This window comes from Acartia tonsa, chromosome 1 (genome assembly GCF_053477335.1).
Source record: "Acartia tonsa isolate MP-2025a chromosome 1, ASM5347733v1, whole genome shotgun sequence".
Taxonomy (NCBI): domain Eukaryota; kingdom Metazoa; phylum Arthropoda; class Copepoda; order Calanoida; family Acartiidae; genus Acartia; species Acartia tonsa.
In genome coordinates this window covers 44,666,571-44,691,361 of record NC_137260.1, presented here as the reverse complement: position 1 = coordinate 44,691,361, position 24,791 = coordinate 44,666,571, and the positions used below count along the sequence as shown (strand labels likewise).

Below are 24,791 nucleotides of genomic sequence, written 5' to 3'. Positions count from 1 at the left end.
ATTCAGGTGAATGAATACATGAACTTATCGGTCTACATTCCACGCATTGTAAATGTGAATTCGGTGAGTTTAATCACCAGTGGAGAGATGCCAGCTGAGATACGTTATGTTAGATTGGATGGACAAAGAGAAATAATTGATAACCTGGTGAGTGCTACATACGCAGGTAGTCTGGTGAATGATAAAGTAGACGCAAGAGTTTTGACCTGGGAAATGCAGATGCGCTGCAAGCGTCTCCGTCCGACTCTAGCCAAGCAGATATTGTTATGTGATCCAGATACTACTTTAGAGAATGTAGTAAAGGAACTTAGATTGGAGTTGGATGGAAAAGTTTATACAAGTTTGTTGACAACCAATATTGAGTGGAAGTTTAATCCTGAACACAAAGTAAATGAGTGGTTCGAGGGTGATTTCAAATTGGTTACTCGGTTTGGGGATCCTGTTTGTGTTCAGATGGATCAGCCCTTAAATCCGAACATTCCTGTTTGTCTGGACCTTGAATTGTCAGGTCAGCAATGGCGTGTTGATGAACAAGCGAGGGAGGAAATGAGGATGGAACACACGCCTGGAATATTGATGATGCTTGATAAATTTGGGGAGGAGGTTAGTCGTAAGCATCAAAAGATTTTGGATAATCAGGAGGAGGTTGATAACGTTGCAACCTCGATTTCGGTTGCGGTTACTAGTGGATTTGAAAGATGTCTCCATATGCTTGGTGATACTGAGGCAAGGATGTCTCAAGACGGCTTGTGTGATGAGACCGCAAAACTTGGAGTGAATGATGATGAAGCTATCATGCCTATGGATATTGAAGAATCTGGCAAGAAGAGCAGAACGTCTGGAAAAAGAAAGTAATAATTATAGTTTATGTGTATTAATTCATATTTTATTTTATTTTATGTATTTAATATTTGTTGAGGCAGTAGTAGTCTCGAAAAGGTTTAAAATTAATGTTTCATATTAATGCTCTATAATACCATGTTTAAATCTGATGGTTATATGTTAACCAGTGTTATTTTTATATCATGCATTTATGATAACTATGTAATTAATGCATTATGTGTTAATCAATGCATTTTCAATGATTATATGTTAATCAATGTTTTTTTTAAAAAAAATATTAAAAAGAAAAAAAAACACATAAAGAGAAAAGGAATATATAAAAAAAAACACAAAAGAGTTCTAATGAACCAAAATAATAAAAAAAAAATGTATATGAAGTGTTTAAAGATCTGGAAATAAAATATATATAAAAAAAAAAAAATATGGCAGGTGTCATACCAGATCAATTATTATCTATTTAATAAGCGTTCAACGCTACTCATAATATATATATGATAATTAACATGTAAAAACCTATTGTTATATTTAATCTGAAATATTACAGTTTGAAATCCAGGTTCATGTTAAAGCCAGGGAGAAATGTGATGTATAGTCCCTTTCTTCCTGACTTAAGAGCAATGCATGTATTTTGTATTTTAGCTTTTAGTTCTTGTGTCAACCGTTTCGGAGCAAGACATTGCTCTGCAACACGACACGAACATAAAAGTGAATAGTTGTCTTAATATTTAATATTATAATTGTATGTTTGTCTTGTCTTGAATTAATACACTTTATAGGAATATTTAGCTGTTTGTTCTTGCTATTACTATACGTCACTGGTAATAATTTTACGATTTTATTTTCATGGTTGTAAAATAAAATTGTCTGTAATACGATAATATACATGAATTTTCAGTATGGCTTAAAAGCGGTTCTAATCCAGCGGAACCAATACTGGAAAATAGTATCTACATTTTTTTCGACTGTCAAAAACCGCCTGTTTATTTGCTATATCATATGCTTAGATGTCTATTATGATTTATTGAGTAAATGTGTTTCTAACCATTGTCTTATCCCTGCCTATTATCTTATTTCTAGTAAAAAAAAATATATTTACCTCCAAAGACAATTCTATCAACATCAAGTGGTTGACCAACTTCACCATCTAAAATCATTTTTGTAATTGTAAGATAATGTACATTTTGTGGCAGTTTAGGTTAGAAAAATACTTAGAGATAGTAACCAGAGAGGAAGGGAGCGGACAATTAGCAATTAATTCAATTAAGGAGTTTTTGCTAAAAGGTCATGAAAACCAGATTAATCCAGAAAATTTGAAGAAAATTGTAAAGTGTATGGTATGGTCATCTAAATTAGAAAACTCAAAATGAGAAAGAGTTCTAAGAAAAATACATATACTTATAAATTGGGTTACAATTACATCACAATGAAGTAAACATTCTGTTATTAATCACTAGAAAAATCACTCTTAGAACTTCTTCATCCCTTCTCCTATATTATTAACTTCCACCAAAATTCAAGATAACACGAAGGGTTCTTAGATTGTTTATTGCACAAACATGAAATAACAGACAAAAGCCCAAATTGTGTTAAAACTGTATCAAAAATGATCCATGTGACGTAATATAAAAATGAGGGATAATCCATCTCTTTTTTAGGAGTTTTCTTTCCCACTTCTCCTCTCATCTCCCTCATTTTATAATCATATTAGAATTTGCATCTACATGTTTTTTATTATCAACAAGGATGACAACATCGATAAAAGAAAAGCTCTGAAACGGTAGGACAAACGAACATTAACACTTGTAGAGTGTCCGAAAAGAAAAATTAGAACATAAATGTATAAATGTCGAATCAAAATTGCAAGTAGATTTGTTGAAAACTGCTTAAATACAGTATAATGATCAAGGATATAATTACGTTTTTAGTACTTGATTATAGAGATGCTTCGCTTATAGCATTGTACTTTATTGTCCTAGAATTAAGTACCTATTCCAAAAATCAGATCAATCGGATAATTTTATCACATAAAATTTTTTGTTGAAAAAGTTAAAATCAACATGACCCCAATTAAATAAAAGCTTCGCTTATAACAAATATTAGAGCACTTTGAAATTGTAGACGTATATCCAAATGTAATTTTATAACAATATTGGCACTTTAAATGTTTTTTTGTTCAAGTCTCTAGGATACCTCTCTATGTTGCGTTAAAGTCTCCTAAATATTTTCGATTTTTTTGTGATTTCTCTTAGGAGGGTGGTGGTACCCTTCCCCAAAATAGTTATAAACCTTCTCAGGACCTATAATAAGATACCCTGTTAAGGAGAACCCGCTCGGTTCAGCGGTTAGCGAGATCCTTCGGTACAGACACACAGACAAACACACATCCTGTTACTTTATTATAAGTATATTAGAAAATAATCTGATATAAATAAAGATCATACCAATATTGTCCTCTATTGGGTTAGACAACTTTAAATCTTCGCCATTTGGAGATATCAGCATTTCTTCCTAAACAGGTGAAAATTATCAACCCCCTTATTTTTTTATTTTTTTTGGAGGGGGGGGGGGGTTGCCTGTGTATGAGATGTCAAAAATGCACATGTTTCTAAAAGTTAATGGCTTGAATCTATGCGTAAAGTGCGAAACATAATTTATTTTTTTTTTATTAGGGGGGGGGGATGTAACATCTCAAAGTTGTTAAGAGTAAATTTTGTTATGTTGTGGGGGGAGCTAATATAACTTATAAAAACTTGAGGGGGTGGATATTACTCCTTTGAGCCACGCCCCTTTGTGACTGGGGCATTGACAGAAACTTACCTTTATATGGTTAACTAATAGTGGATCATCTTGATTATAACAGTTGAAATGTTTGTGATAGGTTATACGTTCATCTGGTTTTCCTCCCGCTCTTCCACTAGAAAATGAAAGAATAACAAGTTGGGCAACATCCATGAAAGCGAAGCTCTGAAACGGTAGGGACAGACGAACATTAAATCTTTTAGAGTGTCATAACTGAATATGCAAAATATGAATATAAAAGTTATGGCAAAATTATACGTAAATAAAGTGGCCTAACTTTTGTGATATTTTATTAAAACAGCTAGTCAGTGCTTTCAGTGATTAGTAGATGTAAAATGATCCATAGAATTTATATATGCAATCGGGTTTTTTTACAGCCCAATGTCCCCTCCATCCTTGATTTAAACCTCAATTTTAAGTATGAAAAAACTTACGATAAAACAACTCCATCAGTGTCGATGATTACTGTCTTCTGTGTCAGAATTATTCCAACTTGTTCACCATTTCTGTTCTTGGTTATATACCTGCATAAAACTGTCAGTTAACAAGATTAGTTCAGAGCAAATGCCTTTTGTAAATGAAAATAAAGATAACTGGTTTTAATCTTTATCTTTTTTTATATCCGAGGAAAGCTGTCTATTATACGATACAATAGTTAACTATTAAAATCTGATAAAAATTTGCAAAATTTAAAAAAAAATATGAATGGAAAAAAATCCTCAATTGCCACAAAAAAAATAAGGTTGTAAACTACTCCTAGCTCTCTCCTTTTCTTTTTAAGGTTCCCCTTAAAGCCCGCAGCCCTTAGTTGGATAGAAATTACCTATAACCAGTGACTTTAAATCTTCTGTCTTCACACTCTGCATCTACTTCTACATCTCTAAAATAGCAAGAAAAAATAATGAACAACTGCAATGGAACTTTGAAGTTGACATAAACATACAATACGTTGCGTTAATCCCTTCATATTAAGTAGTATGTTAATTTTGTCTGTAACTTATGATTTCGATAAGGGGGGGGGGGGGGGGGGTTAATGCAACCATTTCGTAATCAATAAGTAAATGCCACTTAGAATTCAAATTTCGATCTGAAATTTTGCATGAGTAATCCTTGGTAGGTCTATTTTCCCTAAATCGAAAAAAAGTTGGAAAAGTAACGGCTGGCGGCTCAGACGTTTAGCCGTTTGTTGCCTATTTTCAGGGCAAATTCATCATTAAATACGTAGGAATCAACTTTTTAAAACATATTTTTGGTTTAATTTTAATAACCATTTTTAAAATTTTTAGTACCAACAGCTACCGGCTAGAACCGCTTGATAACGTTTTAAAGTGGCAAAGAGTATTATGTGGAGATAGGTTTCGTGACTAATTTGCCCTACAGATAACCAAAAAATGGCAAAACGGCTGAGCCGCCAGCCGTTAGCCGTTACTTCCCCAAATTTTTGTTCGGTTTAGGGAAAATAGACCTACCAAGGATTACTCATGCAAAATTTCAGATGGAAATTCGAATTCTAAGTGCCATTTACTCATTGATTACGAGATGGTTGCATTAACCCCTCCACCCTCCCCCCCCCCCCCCTACATTTGCTTTCTCTAATTTAGGAAAGATTCATATTAATAATTATGGTTTTAGGCTACTTTAATTCTATATTTCAGTCCTATGAAGGTTTTTAATCTATTTCATCAAATCAAATCAAATGACAAATAATAGGCCAATACACATACTAAATCATCAATGGCAGGCCAGTATACATACAGTTTAATTGATCAATGGTAGGCCAGTATGACGTTATTTTTTAAGGGGACTACTAAAAGCTTCTATTTTAAGGTATTTTCATGAAATGAAGATACTTACTCGAATTCAATGGGAAGATTTGAAAAATCAACCTAAAAATATATAGATAATGTAAATTTTAATTAACCACACAATCCTCCTCTAATTTGAATAAATTGAAAATAAGGGGAGTATTTTGTCAATTCACCTAACCCCTGCGGGTGACCTAACCGTGCGATACTAGCCTAACCTGACCTAAAGTAAAAAAAAAATGAAATTGTGATACCCCCGCCCCCCTCCCCACTTTTCCTCAATTTGAGCGCTTTAAGAGAAAACACTAAATTATCCTTCTTGCGGTTTTTCTTAAGTTTACATATTGAATCAAGTTCATTTCAAAACCATTTTTGTATCATTATTTTCTCTTTTCTAATTGTATACTTACTTTACTAAGATCTTCTTCTATTAATGCCTCTAATTTACTTCCATCATTTCCCAAGTCCTAAAACATAATAAAAACAATCATGACAAAAGCGAAGCTCTGAAACGGTAAAACAAACAAAAATTAACAATTGCAAAGAGTCAGAACTGAATAAGCAAAATATAAATGTGTAAGTCTTAACAAAATTGTAAGTAATTTTTTTGCAAAACTGATTAGATGCAGGATACTGTTTAATGACATACTAACATTTGGTTATAGAAATGCTTCGCTTTTAACATTGTACCTTGTTGTAATCATTCAAATTTTTTTTGTCTAAATTGACGAAAAGATCTTACGAACGTACGGACGGAACGAACCTAATTATGGAAAAGCTTCGCTTTTAAAAAATACAGTTACTGTGCGTATTATATCATTAAGATTAAAACCAGTTTTGTAAGCCCTGAGGGGCCAAAAAAAACCAGGCTAACAAAACAAGAATTAATTTTATGATTTTTATATTAATATTCGTGGAAATATGCAGATTTTTTAGAACCGGTTCTAATACAGCGGTTATTAATCGGTTTTGAGGTCATACTGGAAAATGTAAACAAACCTCAGGTTGAATATAATCACCCCAGTCTATTTTTGACAAAGAAGGTCCAATTAAGCACAAAAGCACTGCAAAAACTCGACATTTTATAACCAACATTTTCACTGAAAAGATAAAACAATAAAATTAACAAATACATAAAAGATTTTATGTAGTTTCGCCCACAGTAACTTTAAGGGGGAGATGGGTACATAGCTTTAAAGCACAAAAATTAATCTAAAACTGAAAATTTGATCATTTAGACAGGGAGAGTTCCATGAAAAATAAATTAAACTTCACTCTTTTCTTTCCATCTATATTTTTTATCTACTAGAAGTAGAATTTCTCGGATATTGATTGGTAAGAGAGGTTTTGTACTGTCTATTTTCCTAACCAAGAAGATAATTATGGTAACGCTATTCTCAAAATGTCATTATTGAAATCACCATGATCATGCTGTTATGAAAACAACAACACACAAGTTTTATAGGGTAACTTTATATGTTATTATATATCTATGTATGGTCTGGCTCCGAGTTATTTTATTTTATAGTGTACAGTTTGCTTTAATCATGAATCATAAGGGATAAGAAAAAGGGTACTTATGAGTTGATGTACATTCCAATTAGAAGAAACAAAAAGTACTACAAATTTCAGACTCTGTTAGTTTGAACCAACCAATCAAGATTTACAGTCCAATGTCGCCTCCCTGCATTTATTGCTTTTATAATAGGTGTAGAAACCAATCGAATGGGCACACAGCAAACACATCCAAGCAATAATAGTTAATTAATTTCTTTTAGAAATGGATATACAAATATACGTGGATATTATGCTAGAAAAAAATTGTCGTCAATTTAGGTTTTGAACAAGCAAATCACTTATTGGTCAGTTCCTTCGTCCAGTAGGAGGGGAGTGGATGGGGTAGGGGGAGACTGGGAAGGAATCGTTATTTTAGCCAGCTATAATTTTCACTTTATTAGAGTAATTGTTAATCTGGTGTAAGATCCAAGGAATAATAAATCCATTGTTACTCCCCCTCCTCCGTCTTCCACAAATCTCTCATCAGGGAGGGAGGGGATATTGGACTATAAATTATAATGCTCCCCAAAGTTTTATAAACACGATTTCTTAAATTCTCATTTTTTGAGTTCATAAAGTTAAGGACTATCAGTAGATCTAATAAGTCAGCTCCGAGCAAATATATGCCATAATAATAATTTGTCAGCCATGAAATATAGTCGACAAATACCAGAGAAAGGGAAAAGTAGGTTGCGGATAAAATCCGTAAAAGTGTGTGTTTTAGGGCTTAAAAATAGTAGTAGAACGATAATATTTACTAAATATGTGTATTTCTTATTGAAAAGAACTATAGACAATTTTTTTAAGTTCAGGTAAATTTTTATCGTTCTACTTATGTTTTTAACTTAAAACACTCAACCATTACGGATTTTACCCGCAACCTACTTTTCCCTTTGTATGTCAGTCACAAATCACAATTAGCTAACGATTGTAGGAAATTTATTCAGTGTTGTAAGTCAACGCTGTTACATTTATACCTACAAAATATTATAATAGTTATTTATTGCATCGTATTATAGCAGAATTCTGCAGATATTCAAATAAAAAGTTATAAGATAAAAACCAGTTTTGTTAGCCCCGAGGGACTGAAGACCCAGGATACAAAACTTGTATCAATATTATCATTTTTAATTTGATATTCGTTGTATGGCTGAGAACCGGCTCTAATCCAGCGGATATTAATCGGTTTGGAAGCCTTACCTACTGGAATAGTTATTTCTCGTATCCTATAATAAAGCTATTCGCGGATATAAAATGTATATTTATAAGATTACAACCAGTTTTTTGGCCCCAAGATGTAAAAGGCACAGGATAATAAAACCGTTTTTTCTTCTTGTGATTTCACATTTTTATATTCGTAGAAAAATGGCTATTATATGATGCTATACATGATTTTTCAGTATGGCTGAGTACCAGCTTTAATCCAGCGGATATTAATCAGTTAATCGAAGCCATACTGGAAAAAAACGTTGTCATTAAGGACGATTATATATATTGCACTTATTAAGGAGCCGTGACAATAATGATGATTTTAAAAAATAAAAAGCGAGTTTCACTTTTTCACTTTATATTGTCTATTATTTTATAACAATACTAGCGGATTCGCTCCTAGCCTCTAAGAGCTTTGCCCAAAGAGGTAATTTATTTTTTAAATTAAGTATTTCTGGTGCTGCCTAAACAAATTTTTTTTTTTTTTTGGGGGGGGGGGGGTTTGGGTGTCCCACCCTCCAAGAAAATAGCTTAAAATCACCACAGGACCAGTAGGTATATTCCCTGAAGAGTAGAGCCCAATCGGTTCAGTGGTTACTGAGATCTTAAGCTTCAGACGGACAGACAGACATAGTTCTACTTTGTATTATAGATATAAATTAACCAATTTTGTATAACCTATTCACCCTCCTCCACAAACAATGATTTATAATTTAAAATTATTATTCTTTTTTTATTTAAAATTCATTTATATAAACTTTAACTTATATGAATATTAACATTTCATTAATATGATAAAACACAATATAACAGAAGAAATCACATACGACTACCAAGTATCAGAGAAAACAGTCAAAATTGCAAAATGCCTTGTCATGGTATACTTACAATGTAGCTAAGAAAACCATTTATTTGTTGAATATTTGTTTATTTAATTCAAGCTTAAATGTAACAATTTTGTTATAAAGCAAGCAATTATTTAAATTTTTTATATATTTTTTCTGTTTTTTAATGATAAACGATAATCATAAATTATATAATTCGTGGGTTTTATATGCACATTCATAATACCCTTCCCCCACTACCCTTCATTAGAGTTCGACCATATACATTTGGTTTCTCCCATACGTGTTTGTGTGCGTGCGTGCGTGCGTGCGTGCGCGTAGTGGTTCACTGGTCACTGATTTTCCCCACTTTCCCTTTTGCGCCAACCTCCCCTCCCCCTCCCCTCTTCTTTTTTTTTCATTTTTTAGAGCATAGATTTGTATACGTTTAGGTTGCAAACGGATGGCTCTTTTGAACCTGGAATATTGATTCCTCACTAATAGAGGCATTTTTGAAATCCTCGCAAATCTGTACCATATAATACGTACGTTTATCTTAGACATTTTTTATATTTGGCTCTGAATGGCTTTTTTGAATAACTAAAGCGAATAAGCTCATAACATCTTTGTGAGGGAGGGGATAACAAAATAGTCTAAAGCTATCCAAAGACTTAAATTCAAAAACAAATATCCTAAAATCAAATCAGAGCCTCTATGAATCTAAAATGAAGAACTTAATTGGTTCAGTTGTTTGTGATATTTGAACAGACCAACAAACAAAAAAAATAATTCTTTATATAATAGTAGTTTTATGTTTTTTTTGATTAATTAAAATTTTAATCTATGCTATTGTGTATATTATCACCCTTGCTTATCCTTAATTTTTTGCGTGGCTTTCTACTTACCATGATTTTCAAATTTTAAATATTTGTTACTAGCCGCTGCGCCCCTAATGTCTGAAGACTCTGTATTTGAAGTATAGGAAAAGCAGAAAAAATGGTTTTAAACCATCCCAAGACTTATTTAAAAATCACTAGCTTGTAACCATTTCGGGACCTTTGTGGAGGTTCTATTGAATGAATAAATCAGTTCAGTTGCTATCGAAATCTTAAGCTACCGACTAAAAAACCTTACTACGTTATTTAATAGGATACACATATATGTTAAGATCTTGTTAACCACTGCACTGATTTAGTTTTCCATTTTAGGGGGGCTAAACATAGATCTCTTGATGATTTTAGGCTTTCATATTGGAAATTGAAGTCTAGGGGTGTTTTTAGGCCATTTCTTTTCCCTTCCTCTATCTTTACAAAGCCCCTAAATGCTATGGGCGCGTAGCTGCAAGTATATGTTGAGTTATTTCTTTAAGATTTATTAAAATACAAGATAAATAGATTAAACAAATTTATATTTTTTAACAATATCAAAATAGAATAATAATAAATTTTTTTAAAAGTCTTTAAACTTTGCAACTGCTTGAAGTCTGTGTGTACCTGAAGATAAATTTTGAAATTATTTCCAGTTTGCCTTCGAGACCGATTAATAACCGCTGGATTAAAACCAGTCTTCAACTATACTGAAAATCATGTATAGAATCGTATTACAGACAATACAACGAATATTAAAATAAGAAAACATAAAATCAATTTTTCATTGCAGAAAGCTGTCTATAATACAATGCGATAAATAATTATTAAAGAAAAGCTTTTCTATTTTACGGATTTAACTTAGTTACAATTATCATCCGTAATAACATTTTTGTGTAATTTTAAGACCTTTTAACACTGTATTTCTGTTTTGCTAATACTAAATCTTTCATCTGGATGTTGTTTTCCTTGTTTTTTAACACATTTTAAGTGAATCAAGAACACATATGTACAATATACATCCAAAAAAGTGATTAATTACCTTATTTTAAATCCAGGTTTATGATGCTCTGGTATATATTTTCCAAGAGTATTTTCAGAATGAAATTCCAGAGATATTATACTTCCAGTTATGGAGGCCACCAAACCTCGACTTTCCTGAACAAAATAACATAAAGCAAAAAGTACGATAATACTTCACCTCTATATTTATAGCTCAACTGACCGCCACAGAATCTATCTATCTATATAGTATCTGTATCTATCTATCTAAGTTTCCTGTACCTTATCTCCATGTTTATAGCTCAAATGACCACCACAGTATCTATCTATATAGTATCTGTATCTATCTATCCAAGTTTCCTGTACCTTATCTCCATGTTTATAGCTCAACTGTCTGCCACAGAATCTATCTATCTATATAGTATCTGTATCTATCTATCCAAGTTTCCTGTACCTTATCTCCATGTTTATAGCTCAAATGACCACCACAGTATCTATCTATATAGTATCTGTATCTATCTATCCAAGTTTCCTGTACCTCATCTCCATGTTTATAGCTCAACTGACCGCCACAGAATCTATCTATCTATATAGTATCTGTATCTATCTATCCAAGTTTCCTGTACCTTATCTCCATGTTTATAGCTCAACTGACCGCCACAGAATCTATCTATCTATATAGTATCTGTATCTATCTATCCAAGTTTCCTGTACCTTATCTCCATGTTTATAGCTCAACTGACCACCACAGTATCTATCTATTTAGTATATGTATCTATCTATCTAAGTTCCCTGTACCTTATCTCCATGTTTATAGCTCAACTGACCACCACAGTATCTATCATGGGTTACAGAACTAAAATCTATATAAAAAAAATATATTGACTTATAATTACGGAAATCGATCTACATACCTGTCTTCCCCACCCCCCAAAAAAAAAAATATTAATAAGGTTAAGACAAGAATTAGTTAAATTTATAAAACTTAATTTTTACATTTAAAAATAGAATATTTTTATAGTATTGTTAAAAAATGCTATATTAAAAAAAAAATTGAATCTTACCCTGTCTCGCACAAGGTATTAACAGGAAATCTCTAAAAAAAATCATACAAATAAAATAATGCCATTAATTTTGTAAAATTTAAATGAAAGTAGGTTGTGCGTAAAAACCAAGATGACAATATCCATTTCACGTTTTGACATAAAAAAAACAGCCTTTAATCTTTAATATTTAAAAGAGAAAAAACTCATTCTCCCCTATAAAAAGACTTCTAATGCAGTACAGACATACTGATGAATTAGTGAATTAGATAAGATGCTCATTGGTCTGGAGTATTCTTTAATATAAAGAAATTAGCAATCAATAATAAAAGCCGAAAATAATATAACCGTCAGAGCAATAGCAACCGAAAAACCACGTTTCCCCCCTAAACGTATCTTACAGACAAACGGGCGGACATACTTACATTTGCAATGAAAGAGTAGCTTCGCTACTATAAAAATCTGATTGATTACATTAATGTATTTTACCTTACACAGTAACTTGAAGTCACCCCAGCTCTAAAATTAAGAATTGTATAGATGTAATTTTTTTAGTGTTTAATAGTTATTTTTCGCATCGTATTATAGGCAGCTTTCCGTGGATATCAAAATTAAAAGATTTAAAACAGTTGTGTTAGCCGCGAAAGGCCGAAGGCAAGGGTTTACATACCTGGTATTAGTTTTTTCAAATTTATTTTAATATTCGTGGAAAAATGTCAGTAATTCGATGCCATACATGATCCAAAAGATATTAATCCGTTTAGAAGCCAAACTGTAAAAAGTACTTTTTACAGTGTATGAAAAAGGAAAATTGAATTGTATAGGAATTGTAAACTTTTCTAATAAATACCAAAACTTCCATTGCTAATTAATAATATACATATATGTATGTATCATGTATTGGATAGGAATAAGACACAGAAAATAAATGTTTTGTCTCAAACTTTGCCACCGATCAAAAAAGTAAAGCTTTGGTTAATAGGTTATCATGTTGATAAATCGGCAATTCGACGAATGCAGCAATATAGTAACTATGTTTTAACAATGAACCACCCTAAGAGTCACAGTAATTGTATTTTTGCTCGTTGTAGAAATGGCAATAGCCCTTGTAGAATCATATTTGTGTGCTGTAATGAACTGTTATTTAAATCTAGGAAAATAATTGTATTTAGGTGTTATATCTCTGTCCCCTATATTTCAATATTAACATGGATGCTAATATTACATAGCTGCAAAATCTAGTTTAACAAGGACAAGTTGAGTATAGTGTGGAAATAAAAGAAAAAAAAAGAAAATAAAAAAATCTAAAATTCACGAAAACGTTGGCGGCTTGTAATACGTAAGTGTACAAACACACTCTATTTATAATGTAGTTGTGTCACCTTTAAAAAGCTTGGACGCCCCTGGTCCTAACGTCTGTCTCAAGTTTACTTAAATGCTCTCTATTTGAAGGTAGATTAGAAATAATTAATTTTGAAGCTTAATTAGTCGACGATGTTATTCCTTCTTGCAGTATGACCGATATCCAAACACATAATTGCATCAGATAAAATAGAATATGAAAGATTTACCTCGTGAAAGGAAAAGTTTTGAAATTGCCAAACTTTTCTGAAAAATATACATAAATATTTACAATTTTTATACATTAATGTTAAAAAGCAACAATTAAAACAATTATAAGTAGCGAAAAAAGTTATGGACAGACTTAAGGCCAAAGTGATTTAAAAAGCAGATGTTTAGTGGTCAAAATTCGAACATATTTTGATGTAGAAAAGCACGAAACATTTCACTTATGTTTATAAATGCTTTGAGTATCTACACCAAAAAATAGCTGTCTCTCTTAAAAAGCAGACAATAGTCTTTAGCATCTTTAGTATTATACAAATAAGTCATACTATTAATAAAAAACCTACCTATCATAAACGGGCCATCGGCAATGAAAACAACATCACAAGCACTTTCAGCTGATTTTATACAGATTCGGTAATGCTAAAAAAAATATCAATACATAATCTGCCATGAATATTGTAAAACAACTTATTAAAATACTTAAAACAACCACTAGGTGTCAACCTGTTATATATTGTACATTATGTCAATACGCTATGAAGAATTGCGCCAATACTGACTATCTAATACTTAAAACAAACAACAGGTGTCACTGTCTAACCAATCTACATAGAATAATCTGCCAATACACTAAGAATGGCTTCAAAACTACCTGTATTTAATACTGAATACTACCACTAGGTTTCTACCTGATCTACATGGTATAATGTGTTATAACACTAAGAAGAATGGCGCCAAACCTGTCTTTGTGAAGTACAGAAAACAACCAATATGAGTCTACCTGTTCCACATAGAACTAAGCTGAATGGCGCCAAAAGTAGGCTTTATAGGGCTTAAAAATCACTAGGTGTCTACCTGAACTACATAAAATAATTTCTATAACACTAAGACTAATGGCCAATAGCGCCAAAACTGTCTGTGCATAGTACTGAATACAACCACTAGATGTCTACCTGATCTACATAGTATAGTCCTCCATAATTAAAAGATGAAATAGCGCCATAACTGCTAGGATAGTACTGGAAACAGCCGCTAGGTGCCTAAAAGAAAAACTGTTTACAAACAATCTTTAGAAGATGATCTTATATTTCAGTAACAGTGCTTTAAAAAAATTAAATAGCAACAATTTTAAGTCAGCAAATGTTATGTTTCCCCAGTTGTAATTCTACTAAAAATGAATTGAAATTATACAAAGTAATTATGTAAATTATCAAAAGACATTTGGAAGCTTCAAGAAAAATAACTAAACTAGTACAGATATTTCAGATATCTTGTTAAACAGACAGCCAGTAATCCTGTTACTTAAAATGAATATCTAACCTGATACCTTGATGATCCATCACATTTGATCTGTGTAATCCAAAGACCAAATTTAAAAGGTACAGTCGACGATGACCTTAAAGCATACAACGATGTTCGTTTTTAAAGAATAAAAATATTCTTAAAGACAAATATAATGATGCATTATTTAGAAGGTTTTTTTTTATCAGTAATCAGATATATTTTGTTATTTCTACTCTTCACATCCTCCTCTCATTAGAGTTTTAACCCGATTTAACCCCCAATGGATGACCAAAGTTTGGCCAATTTCGAATTGAAATCAATTGTTGAATCATATTGCCTGGGAGAAAAGGTAAAATTACTACCTTACAACAAAATAAACTCTTCTGCTTGCTTGTGATTCTTTCATTTCAATATAGAAGTGTTGTCCTAAAAATAAAATTTCACAATATCTTTAATATTTTGTATAAATTCTGAATTTGTTAAACAAGGCTGCAGATTGTCCATAGATGCATCAGGCACACGGCTCTAGTTATCCAGTAACCCTATTATTGTCAAAAAAAACTTAAAAATAAGAAAGACTAAACAAACACTGGACCTATATGAAACCCTAAATGAAGAACTAAATCAATTTATTTGTTATCTGGATTTTAACATACAAACAAACATAAAAACTTACTTAAAAGATGAATATGATTCATGGTCAAATCTTTAAGTATGAAAAATTTCTTCTTGTTCCATCCATTATTACCTGAATTGTTACCACAAAAGCTTTTGACCCCCATGGGCCAAATATCCCCTCCAACAATAAGTCTTTGATCATTACACACACCATTCACAGGCTGGGATAACTCGGTGTCTACAAAATCTACACGAACCTGATAAAAGAGGTCTGAATCTTTTTATGTTAATTAGCAATTAATTTTACATTTATCTACCTATATCATTATTCAATTACTCAGGATTTTTTTTAAAAAACCTTACCATCGAATTATCTATCTAAACATTGATTGATTCATTTTTCTATCGATATATCTATTTACTTACCTGGAAAACGACAGTATAATCCTTAAAAGTATACAATCCCCTTGTTGGCTTGTATGTGATAGATAATCAGGATTCATACAGTTGTTGTAAATCCTTTTTATCAAATATCCATCTCTATTTAGTTTTGACTTGTAAGGGATCAATAATCATGATTTATAAAGTTGATGTTGGTCCTATCTACCAAGTATCCTTTACCTGACAAACACCAGTCTGAACCTCAAGAGTCAGTATACAATCCCCTTGTTGACTTGTATGTGATGGATAATCAGGATTTATAAAGTTGATAGTTGTTTGTCCTGAAGTATCGCCACAAGATGTCACTCCTGTTGTTTGTCCTAAAAATAACCCGTAATTAGTTATTCTCGTATTCATTTAAATCCGGTGGATAGGAACCGGTTTTCATGAATACGAAAAAACTATGTCTAGCATCGTATTATATCCAGTTTTCTACGAATATAGAAATGTACAATCATAAGATTCTATATCCGCGGAAAGCCGTTCATAATACGATAAGAGAAATAACTATGATTGAATTCAAATGAGAAATATTTTTGAGACCTCCATTAATATTATAAACTTCTATATCTATGTAATGTATTGATATTTATTAGCAAAGCTACTATTTAATTGTTTTTGTCTGTGTTGTGCAAAAAATGAAATCTTGGTCCGATTTTTATGAAACTTTACCACTTGATTATTTGTTATTGTTATTGGACTAGCTGGTGAGTTATTTAAATAAAAAAGCATCACTTCCCTGGATGGCCTTGATTTTTATGAAAATGAAACTGAGAGCAAAGCCACAAGTGTAAGCATTAACAAAAAACTAAATATAGTTTAGCTTACTGTTACTTGTTGAATCAGGATTATTTACTGGGTCAATTGGTGTTTCTAGGGTTGTTGTAGTGGACTGCTGGCCTAAATAAATAGATATATAAATAAATTTAGACACGTCTAAATAATCTACCACTTTTATTCTGACCAATATGAACACAGTGTAGGAACAATACGACGAGACTATTGGTTACAAAGTGTAAAAATTGTCAGTTTTATTCAGACAGACAAAAGAGAAGTGGAAAATCTGCAGATAACTAGATATATATACATATATATCATGTAGTCATAAAATTAAATAGATATATTTGAATTTAGAGAAAATAGTTAGATGTAAGGATAGATAGATACATAGAAACGTCATAGATAGATTGAATGGTTACCTGTCTGTTCCTGAGTACCAGAGTTAGGAGGTACTGGATCTATGGGAGGTAGTGTAGTAGCCGGGGTAGTAGTTCTTTTGGGTGGTGACGTGGGGGCACTTGTTGTCAAACTTATACCTTAAAATCGTCAAAAGATTATTTGTTACCCAGATCATGCCCTAATAATACAACTTTTTTAGCAGCTTTTGTACACAACTTTGAAATTAGAAGCTTAGTAGGCAGATAAATATCCTAGACTAGACTTAAGAAATAAAATAGCCCAAATCCATCACCAAACTTTTAAAGTTTTCATATAATTGATAACTTAATGGATTGGTGTTTAGCAAGATCTTAACTAACAACAAAAAATACCTCACTACTTTATATATTAGGATGTTTAATTTCAGTAAGTTTTCATTTAATTTATGAGATCTCAGGTATCAGTAGTACCTTCAGCTAGTTGATTATCTCCACCATACATGCCTGAACTTCCAGTCATTGCTCCTGGTAGGCTAGGGCTAGCTGTTGTAGTGCTGCTAACTAAATAAGCAAAAAATTTAAATCTGAAAGGATTATTACATAGAACAATTCATGAAAATACTATCAATAATATTATCTATCACGTCGTATTATAGACAGCTTTCTGCAAATATTAAAATGAAATATTAAAGATTAAAATCAGTTAGCCCCGAGAGATAGAAGGCCCGGGTTAACAAAACTGGTATTAATTTTATTATTTTTATTTTTATATTTATGAAATATTGTCTGTAATTCCATTCCATACATTATTTTTCAGTATGGCTTAAAAACAGCAGATATTAATCGGTTTCGAAGCCATACTGAAAAATTTGATACCAGAAAAAGTTTTATACCTTGTTCTCCATTATTTGTTACTGGCGGACACGTCCTATAAAAGATAGAAATGGATGATATGAAATAAAGCAGGGATAAAGGGATAAGACAAAATTGCTTTATTTAATTTACACCCATATCTTTCTCCTAATATTAATTTGCTACCAAAATTAAAACTCGTATTAAAAAGGTAGGGATTCTAAGATGAATAAAATACGCGTGAAAAAAAGGATGTACCAATGCAATGGAATTTTAAATCTGTAAGGTTTCGTGATTTTATATGGATATTTCTTCATAAAAAAAAACTATTTTTTGATATATTTTGATTAATATAATATATAATTCAACAAATTTTTACTGTGTTTGATTGTTTGTAGATGGCGCAACTGTGGCCAAAAGTTCAGGATTCAGAGACAATAACTCCAGAAATCCTTGTATACTAAAACAAATAAATGTTAATTTTAATGAAAACCCTTTATGTTCATTAAAAGCGAAAATTAAATTTTTTAAGCGAGGATTCAATTGAAATTGTAGCTATAATTGTCTATTTCTGTTTACCTATCGTTAATGTCAATATCTATAAGAAGTAAAAATTTATTAGATGGAATAAAGTTACAGACATGATTGTATGCATATATTTATATCTATCTATCTATCTATCTAACCTGTCTATAGGTAGCAAAGATTTATTTGATGGAATAAAGATATAGACATGATTGTGGGCATGTATTTCTATCTATCTATCTGTCTATCTAACCTGTCTATAGGTAGCAAAGATTTATTTGATGGAATAAAGATATAGACATGATTGTGGGCATGTATTTCAGCAGCAAAACTTTGGGTCTAAAATGAAATACAAAAATTAGCAATTCTTATATAAGCTGAAGTCAAATGTAGGCCGTTTGACAGCCCCCCTTCACTACACTTGTGAATGTGATAAGAAATACGTTTTATTCTGTTTAGCTCACTAGTAGCTTTACCCTTGGTTTCTTTGGGCTTCGCCTCAAGAGGTGAGTGTGGAGTTTTCCACCCCCTCCCCATAATTTTTTTGTGTGCTTTTGATAAAAGAAAAAAAAATAAGAATGTTGAATGATCTGTCCAACTGTTCACGAGATCTTGGCCGACAAAAATACATACAGGCAGCTTTTTTAAAAAAGAATTTTTTAACCTGTTCTTGTGTTTGACTTTGATCTTCTTCAATGTCTAAATATTCAAGCAGCTCAGGTCCTATCTCTTCTGATATATCCTAAATAGTTTAAATTTTGTTACTTTTTAAAAGCGAAGCTATTCCTTAATTAGGGTTGGTCTGTCTTCCGTAACAGATAGCTCTTATCGTTAATTTAGGCATGTTAGATTATGTAGTGCTTTTCAAGTGATGACACTCTAATGTTTGTTAGTCTTACCATCTGATTTTGAAGTTTCTCTTTATGGATGCTTTCATCCTTGTTTCGTCTAGAAATGAGGTGCGTGTACAGAATATTACGGGTGGAGAACCTTTAGGTTGTAAGAAAAGGGAGAAAGCAACTATTCCGAGTTTTTGTCCTTAAATGGTGAAGACACCCGTCTTCACCTTGCTATCGCACGCCCCTGTCACTATATTTATTAATTAGGTACAAATCATTTATTTATCAAATATAAGTCGGTCAGATATAGATATTATTTACTTATTTAAAGGATAACTAGCGGCTTCGCCCCTAGCCTCCCTTTTCTTTGCCCCAAGAGGTATAATTACATCTTTACTACCTGGAGATGCCCCCACTCCACCACTATTTAAATAATTTTTTTTTTTTAATTGGTGGGGGTATTTTTTGTTTTTTGGGGGGTTGGGGGTGTCCCAACCCCCAAGGAAATAGCCTAAAACCCCCACAGGACCAGTAGGTATATTCCCTGAAGAGTAGAATCCAATCGGTTCTGTGGTTACCGAGATCTTAAGGCACAGACGGACAGACATCATTCTACTTTGTATTATAGATAAAAAAGGAGGAGAACATACATAAGTAGCAAAGCAAAATAACATAGATGGTCAAATGGACAAAGTAAGTTATAGAGCAGATGTTCAGTGGTTACAGAGGGAGAACAATAAAAAACAGAGAAAATGGAATAAAACCTCAGTTTTATTGAACAGAAGTTGCTCTAAGTATTCATAATCATCCACGTCTAGTATTGTGTTCTCCTCCTAAATTAACAAATATTATTATTTTTCTAAAATTCAATGATCTTGTATTTTTCTCATTTCTAAATGCATTTTCGAAAGGTAGCATGACTTTAAACGGATCTGGACCACTGCACTGTCAACCACCGTAGTTTTTTTAAAAGACGATTTTTTATGCATATTTTAGGTTAGGTAAAGGTTAGAAGATCCCCTCAGGGATAGTATCCCGAAGTACAGGGCACCTAAAAATAAGGTGTGTTGGGGTCTGGTGGTAAGAAAGTAGATGAGTGAAAGTACCAATTGTTTTATGAAATTAATTTAAAAATGTTCACAATATTACCTCATTCTCCAAAGCCGCCAAGAGTTTTTCAAGCTCTGACTCACTTTAGTTAAAATTAATTTTATTCATTTCCTTTGATTCGATTTAACTTTTTACTATTTTTATCCGTGATGAAAGCAAAAGTAATGGATATAGAATGTACATGGATATAATAACAGGGGAAAAATTGTCGTCAATTTAAGGTTACTTACAAGGAACTCATTTATTGTTCAGTACGTTCAACCAGTAGGAGTGGGTAAATTTGGGGGATCGTTATTTTAGCCAGCTATAAGTTTAATTTTATTAGAATATATATGATAATCTGGTGTAAGATCCAAGTTATAATAAATCCATTTATTACATATAGCAAATTTAATTTTTGCCGTTTATTTGACAAAAACATTAAAACTACTGGAAAAATATATTTTACAAAATAAGGTTAATGTCAGTTTTACATTCAAGACTGACAAAAACACATACAATTGTCGGCCAAATTTACAACCAATACTGGCATTTTTTACAAATGTGTTTTTTATCTTGTTTTCAATATTTAATTAAACAAATTTTCCTCAGATCTTGTAACAGAGCTAGATCAACTGAAAAAAGAAATATAAATATTTTTTGTAAGATTGGAGTAGAGAAGCTACTCTATAAAAAGGGAGGAATTTTAAATATAGACCCGTCCGTCTGAGCATTGGCATGTTCAAACTTGCAGTTTACATACTTATCGAACAATTTGAAACTACAGAATGGGTAAATTTAATTACCATCATTGGAATGTACATCCATTTTTCGTTCATTATCTTATCCCTTAAGATCCCTTGGTAGTGGACCTTAGACTGAGCAATGAGCATACGTCATAATGGTACCCAAAGTTTTATAAATACTTACACATATCGTTGGGTTAAAAACTATAGGCACGATTATTAAATCTTGATTAGTTGGTTCAAACTATCAGTATCCAAACTTTTCGACTAATAGTTTAACCTACAGAAGGGGTAACTTTGTTTATCATTATTTAAATGTACATCTATTTATCGTCCATTGTCTAATCCCTGTTTTAAAAAATGCTACTTACTGTTTTCTTTTAAAATTTTAGTTTCTCTAGGTCCCAGTGAAACAACTGAGAACTTTTCATTGCTACTTGCATCAACAAGCCATGCAGTTGTACATAGTAGAATTAGAAAATTAGAAATAGTTAGCCACATGCTTGCTTCCAGTTTACGTGGATTTTTTACGCTTTTTCTCTATTCAGACTTCATCTCTCTATCACTCTATCTATCTATTATAACTCTATTATTTCACTTTCGTTCACAACTTCAAACTGTTTTATTAAAGGTATGATCTTTGATTTTAACTTATTTGCTTATTAATTTAAATTAATTTAACTTAATTTAACTTAAAAACTATAGATATATTATGATTAAATATAAAATTTAGAAATAATTCTAATCATTATACAAAACCCTATACTAGAAAACGCTTACCCTCGGCCCCATATTTTCAAAATGATTTTTTTACATTGGGGTACTTTTTCCTATGGCCAATCCTGAGAACTATTTTTCCGCAACACTTCACTCGAAACACCCAGCCCCTCAAAAAAATTTAAATAATAAGCTTGAACGCCAATTATACCCAGTTCCCAATAGAAGTTATAAAAATTTAAGTAATGGAAGGATGGGGCGGGTTCTGTAAATTAACCCGTGTGCAATATATCATAACATAGAAATATACTAATTTTGGAGAACAACGAATTAAGCAAATAAATTAAAAGTCAAGTGTTCCCTTTTCACAGTATGTAGTATATTAGTAAGTAATAACTAAGGTTTTCACACTTTCCCGGTTTTGTTTTTACTAATAATGATTTCACTAGCCCAGCCTATGCTATAATAATTCTGGCAAAACTATATACATGTATGTTTATACAATATTGCGGAGTTTTAAAGGAATTATAATATAATATTCTCCCCTCCCAATCTTTAGGATTATTATCACATGAAGACGGGATAACATATATATTATATACATATTTAATTAGGGTCGGTCAGTCCGTCCGTCTGTACGTCCGATCATCCTTAACGGATAGCACTGATCAGTATTTAATGCATATTCGAATTGACCTATCGATTTCAAACTAGGCCTGTGGATTCCTATAGCAAGCGTAACAAATCTATAATCTAAATATTTTGACAATACTTTTTTACATGACAAAGTTTTCCTGCTATCATTATTTTTTAAATGATGATTCCTAGGACGATTAGATCCATGTAATAAACGATACAAATCAAATATTTGCGATTTTAAATAAACTCTAACATAGATAATTTAACAGGGTTATATAATTACAAATTTAATTATCTTCTAACTAACTTTAAAATTGATAGGGCATTTCAACTATTTTACTGCTATATATTACAAATATATCAAGATTGTAACAAGGATTATTTGGTCCATTAGTATCTCAGTAACGGTACAGTAAACAGATTTTTATAACTAATTACTGATTAAACTTTTAGAAGCAGCTTTTCAGTGGTTATTACCCTTGCACTTTTTAAAACTTGCGTACATTCTCGGTCTAATTAGTGTTTGTTATACTGTGATTTAATGTGAGATTATTGCGTACTCAGTTAATTTGGAGTACATTCTTAGATGTGAAATTGCGTAGACTACGTACAATATACAGATAGTATATATTATATTCTTGTGACGGGTCTACTGTAGAACGTACTGACTTACAGATATAGAGCAGCCACGCATCTAAAATTAATGATTGGTTTTTTAAGCCAACAGAGTTTTGTTCTAATTTCATAATTTAAATGATTACACTCTAAACTAAAATATTTTTGTTTAAGTTTTAACTAATTTAGCGACTGAAAAAAAGATATATCCTTTTAAATTATATAAGCAGTAAGTATAGTTTTTTGTCCTTTTTTTAGGGAAGCTTTACATAGGTCCTAAATTGTTCTTGGCTGTATATTCAATATAGAAGTCTTGAGATAGTATTCGGCTATTTTACTGCCCTCGCACCTCCTGCATGTTATTTTTTAATTTCATGACAGAGAAACCTCAAATGGTAGTGATCATATACATTAATTTACATCATATTATAAACAAGGATAACAAAATTCCTATATGCCAGGCTCAACAGATTTCATAAAAACATTCTTATGCATATAAAGATAACAGGATGGCTGTTTGTCTAAACAAGGTAACTCGCTGCTTGTTTGAAAATTAAGCTCTCAGAAGGCGTATTTTTTTTGGAGGGGGGGGGTTACTTCTCTTCTCTCCCCTTCCCCGCTGTATAGATTAAAATCTTTGCTGGACCAATGGAAAACTTCACTGAAAAATATATATATAATTGTAACTGCAAACTTTAGTATAAACCAGAAGCTTATAGTAAGACTAACGGATGGTCACACTTTTATTGTAGAAAAGCTTCACTTTTAATAAATAAAATGTCCATATAAGTAATTCATGTAAAATGTTGCTTATTCTAAAGCCAAATATGGAAAGAAATTGATCAAATTTTAATAATATGAAATAATATCAAGTGCTATGAGCATCAGTTTACTAAATGCGAAGATTTTCTATAATTACGGTTGGTCTGTCCGTACATCCGTAAAAGTAAGCTCTGATCGTTAATTTAATTATGTATGAATTGTCCCGTCAACTTTAAACTTGGTATGTCTATTCCTATTTCTAGCAATATAAAAATTTACAAACTGTATCGGCCATATTTTAAAATATGACTTCAATATTGAATAAGGAAATCTGATACTTTTTTGGGGGATATGATACATTTATTTGCAATATCAATACAATAAAACAAGGATGAAATCATACATAAATTTCGTTTCTGTGTAAGATTGAGTAAAACTGTAAAACGAATCAAAGATTTTTAAAAAAAAATTAAATTTTTTTTATAATTTTGATAAATCAAGGATGACAACGACCACAAAACGAAGGTTAACATATTAGCAAAGTTGCTTATATTTTTAGCTGAACAAATGAACATACAGTCAATCTGATAAACAATATTGAATAGCTACGCTTTCTTATATATTTTTAGCTGAACAAATAAACATACAGTCAATCTGATAAACAATATTGTATAGCTACGCTTTCTTAGTTTTATCAAACTGTTATAGGAATCGTTTGAAATCAATAGGACATTTCTAACATGTCAAAATTTAAAAAATGAGCTATTACGAACGGACACTCCAAAAAAGTAGGAAAAAACAATCTATTAGAGGCGAAATAGTTTTTATGGCAAAGAATATAAGCTCATCTTTAGTTCTGGGGTCAATTTTCAAGGGGAAGTTTAAAAAAATAAAAAAAATTCATTGTTACCGTTATTTATGTTGCAAGTGTTTTTAAAATGTTGCTGATTTTAATCAACTATTTTATAATTTTTTTTCTATGATTAGGGT

General features: G+C 31.6%; 2 protein-coding genes across 2 annotated transcripts in view; both read right to left on the bottom strand.

Annotated features, from left to right (window-relative positions):
* The window catches only part of LOC145321421 (uncharacterized), a 70,872-nt gene that overhangs the window by 18,241 nt on the left and 27,840 nt on the right, over window positions 1-24,791 (bottom strand). Inside the window, exons 2-9 of the mRNA XM_080162878.1 lie at window positions 6,447-6,549; window positions 5,858-5,914; window positions 5,497-5,528; window positions 4,466-4,522; window positions 4,077-4,166; window positions 3,661-3,757; window positions 3,285-3,351; window positions 1,940-1,987 (exon numbers count right to left, since the gene is read on the bottom strand). Of these exons, the coding sequence (XP_080019004.1) occupies window positions 1,940-1,987; window positions 3,285-3,351; window positions 3,661-3,757; window positions 4,077-4,166; window positions 4,466-4,522; window positions 5,497-5,528; window positions 5,858-5,914; window positions 6,447-6,542 (544 nt within the window). The 5' untranslated portion in view covers window positions 6,543-6,549. The remainder of the gene's footprint in view (window positions 1-1,939; window positions 1,988-3,284; window positions 3,352-3,660; window positions 3,758-4,076; window positions 4,167-4,465; window positions 4,523-5,496; window positions 5,529-5,857; window positions 5,915-6,446; window positions 6,550-24,791) is intronic.
* LOC145328234 (uncharacterized) lies at window positions 10,397-18,617 on the bottom strand. The gene is made up of 18 exons (XM_080172208.1): window positions 18,556-18,617; window positions 18,249-18,329; window positions 17,911-17,945; window positions 17,489-17,578; window positions 17,060-17,176; window positions 16,689-16,760; window positions 16,041-16,180; window positions 15,550-15,676; window positions 15,164-15,227; window positions 14,838-14,913; window positions 14,471-14,557; window positions 13,862-13,937; window positions 13,520-13,556; window positions 12,438-12,467; window positions 11,970-12,001; window positions 11,704-11,768; window positions 10,946-11,061; window positions 10,397-10,530 (listed from the first exon to the last, which is right to left on the bottom strand). The coding sequence occupies exons 4-18, from the start codon at window positions 17,535-17,537 to the stop codon at window positions 10,497-10,499; spliced, it is 1,122 nt and encodes a 373-aa protein (XP_080028334.1). The 5' UTR covers window positions 17,538-17,578; window positions 17,911-17,945; window positions 18,249-18,329; window positions 18,556-18,617; the 3' UTR covers window positions 10,397-10,496.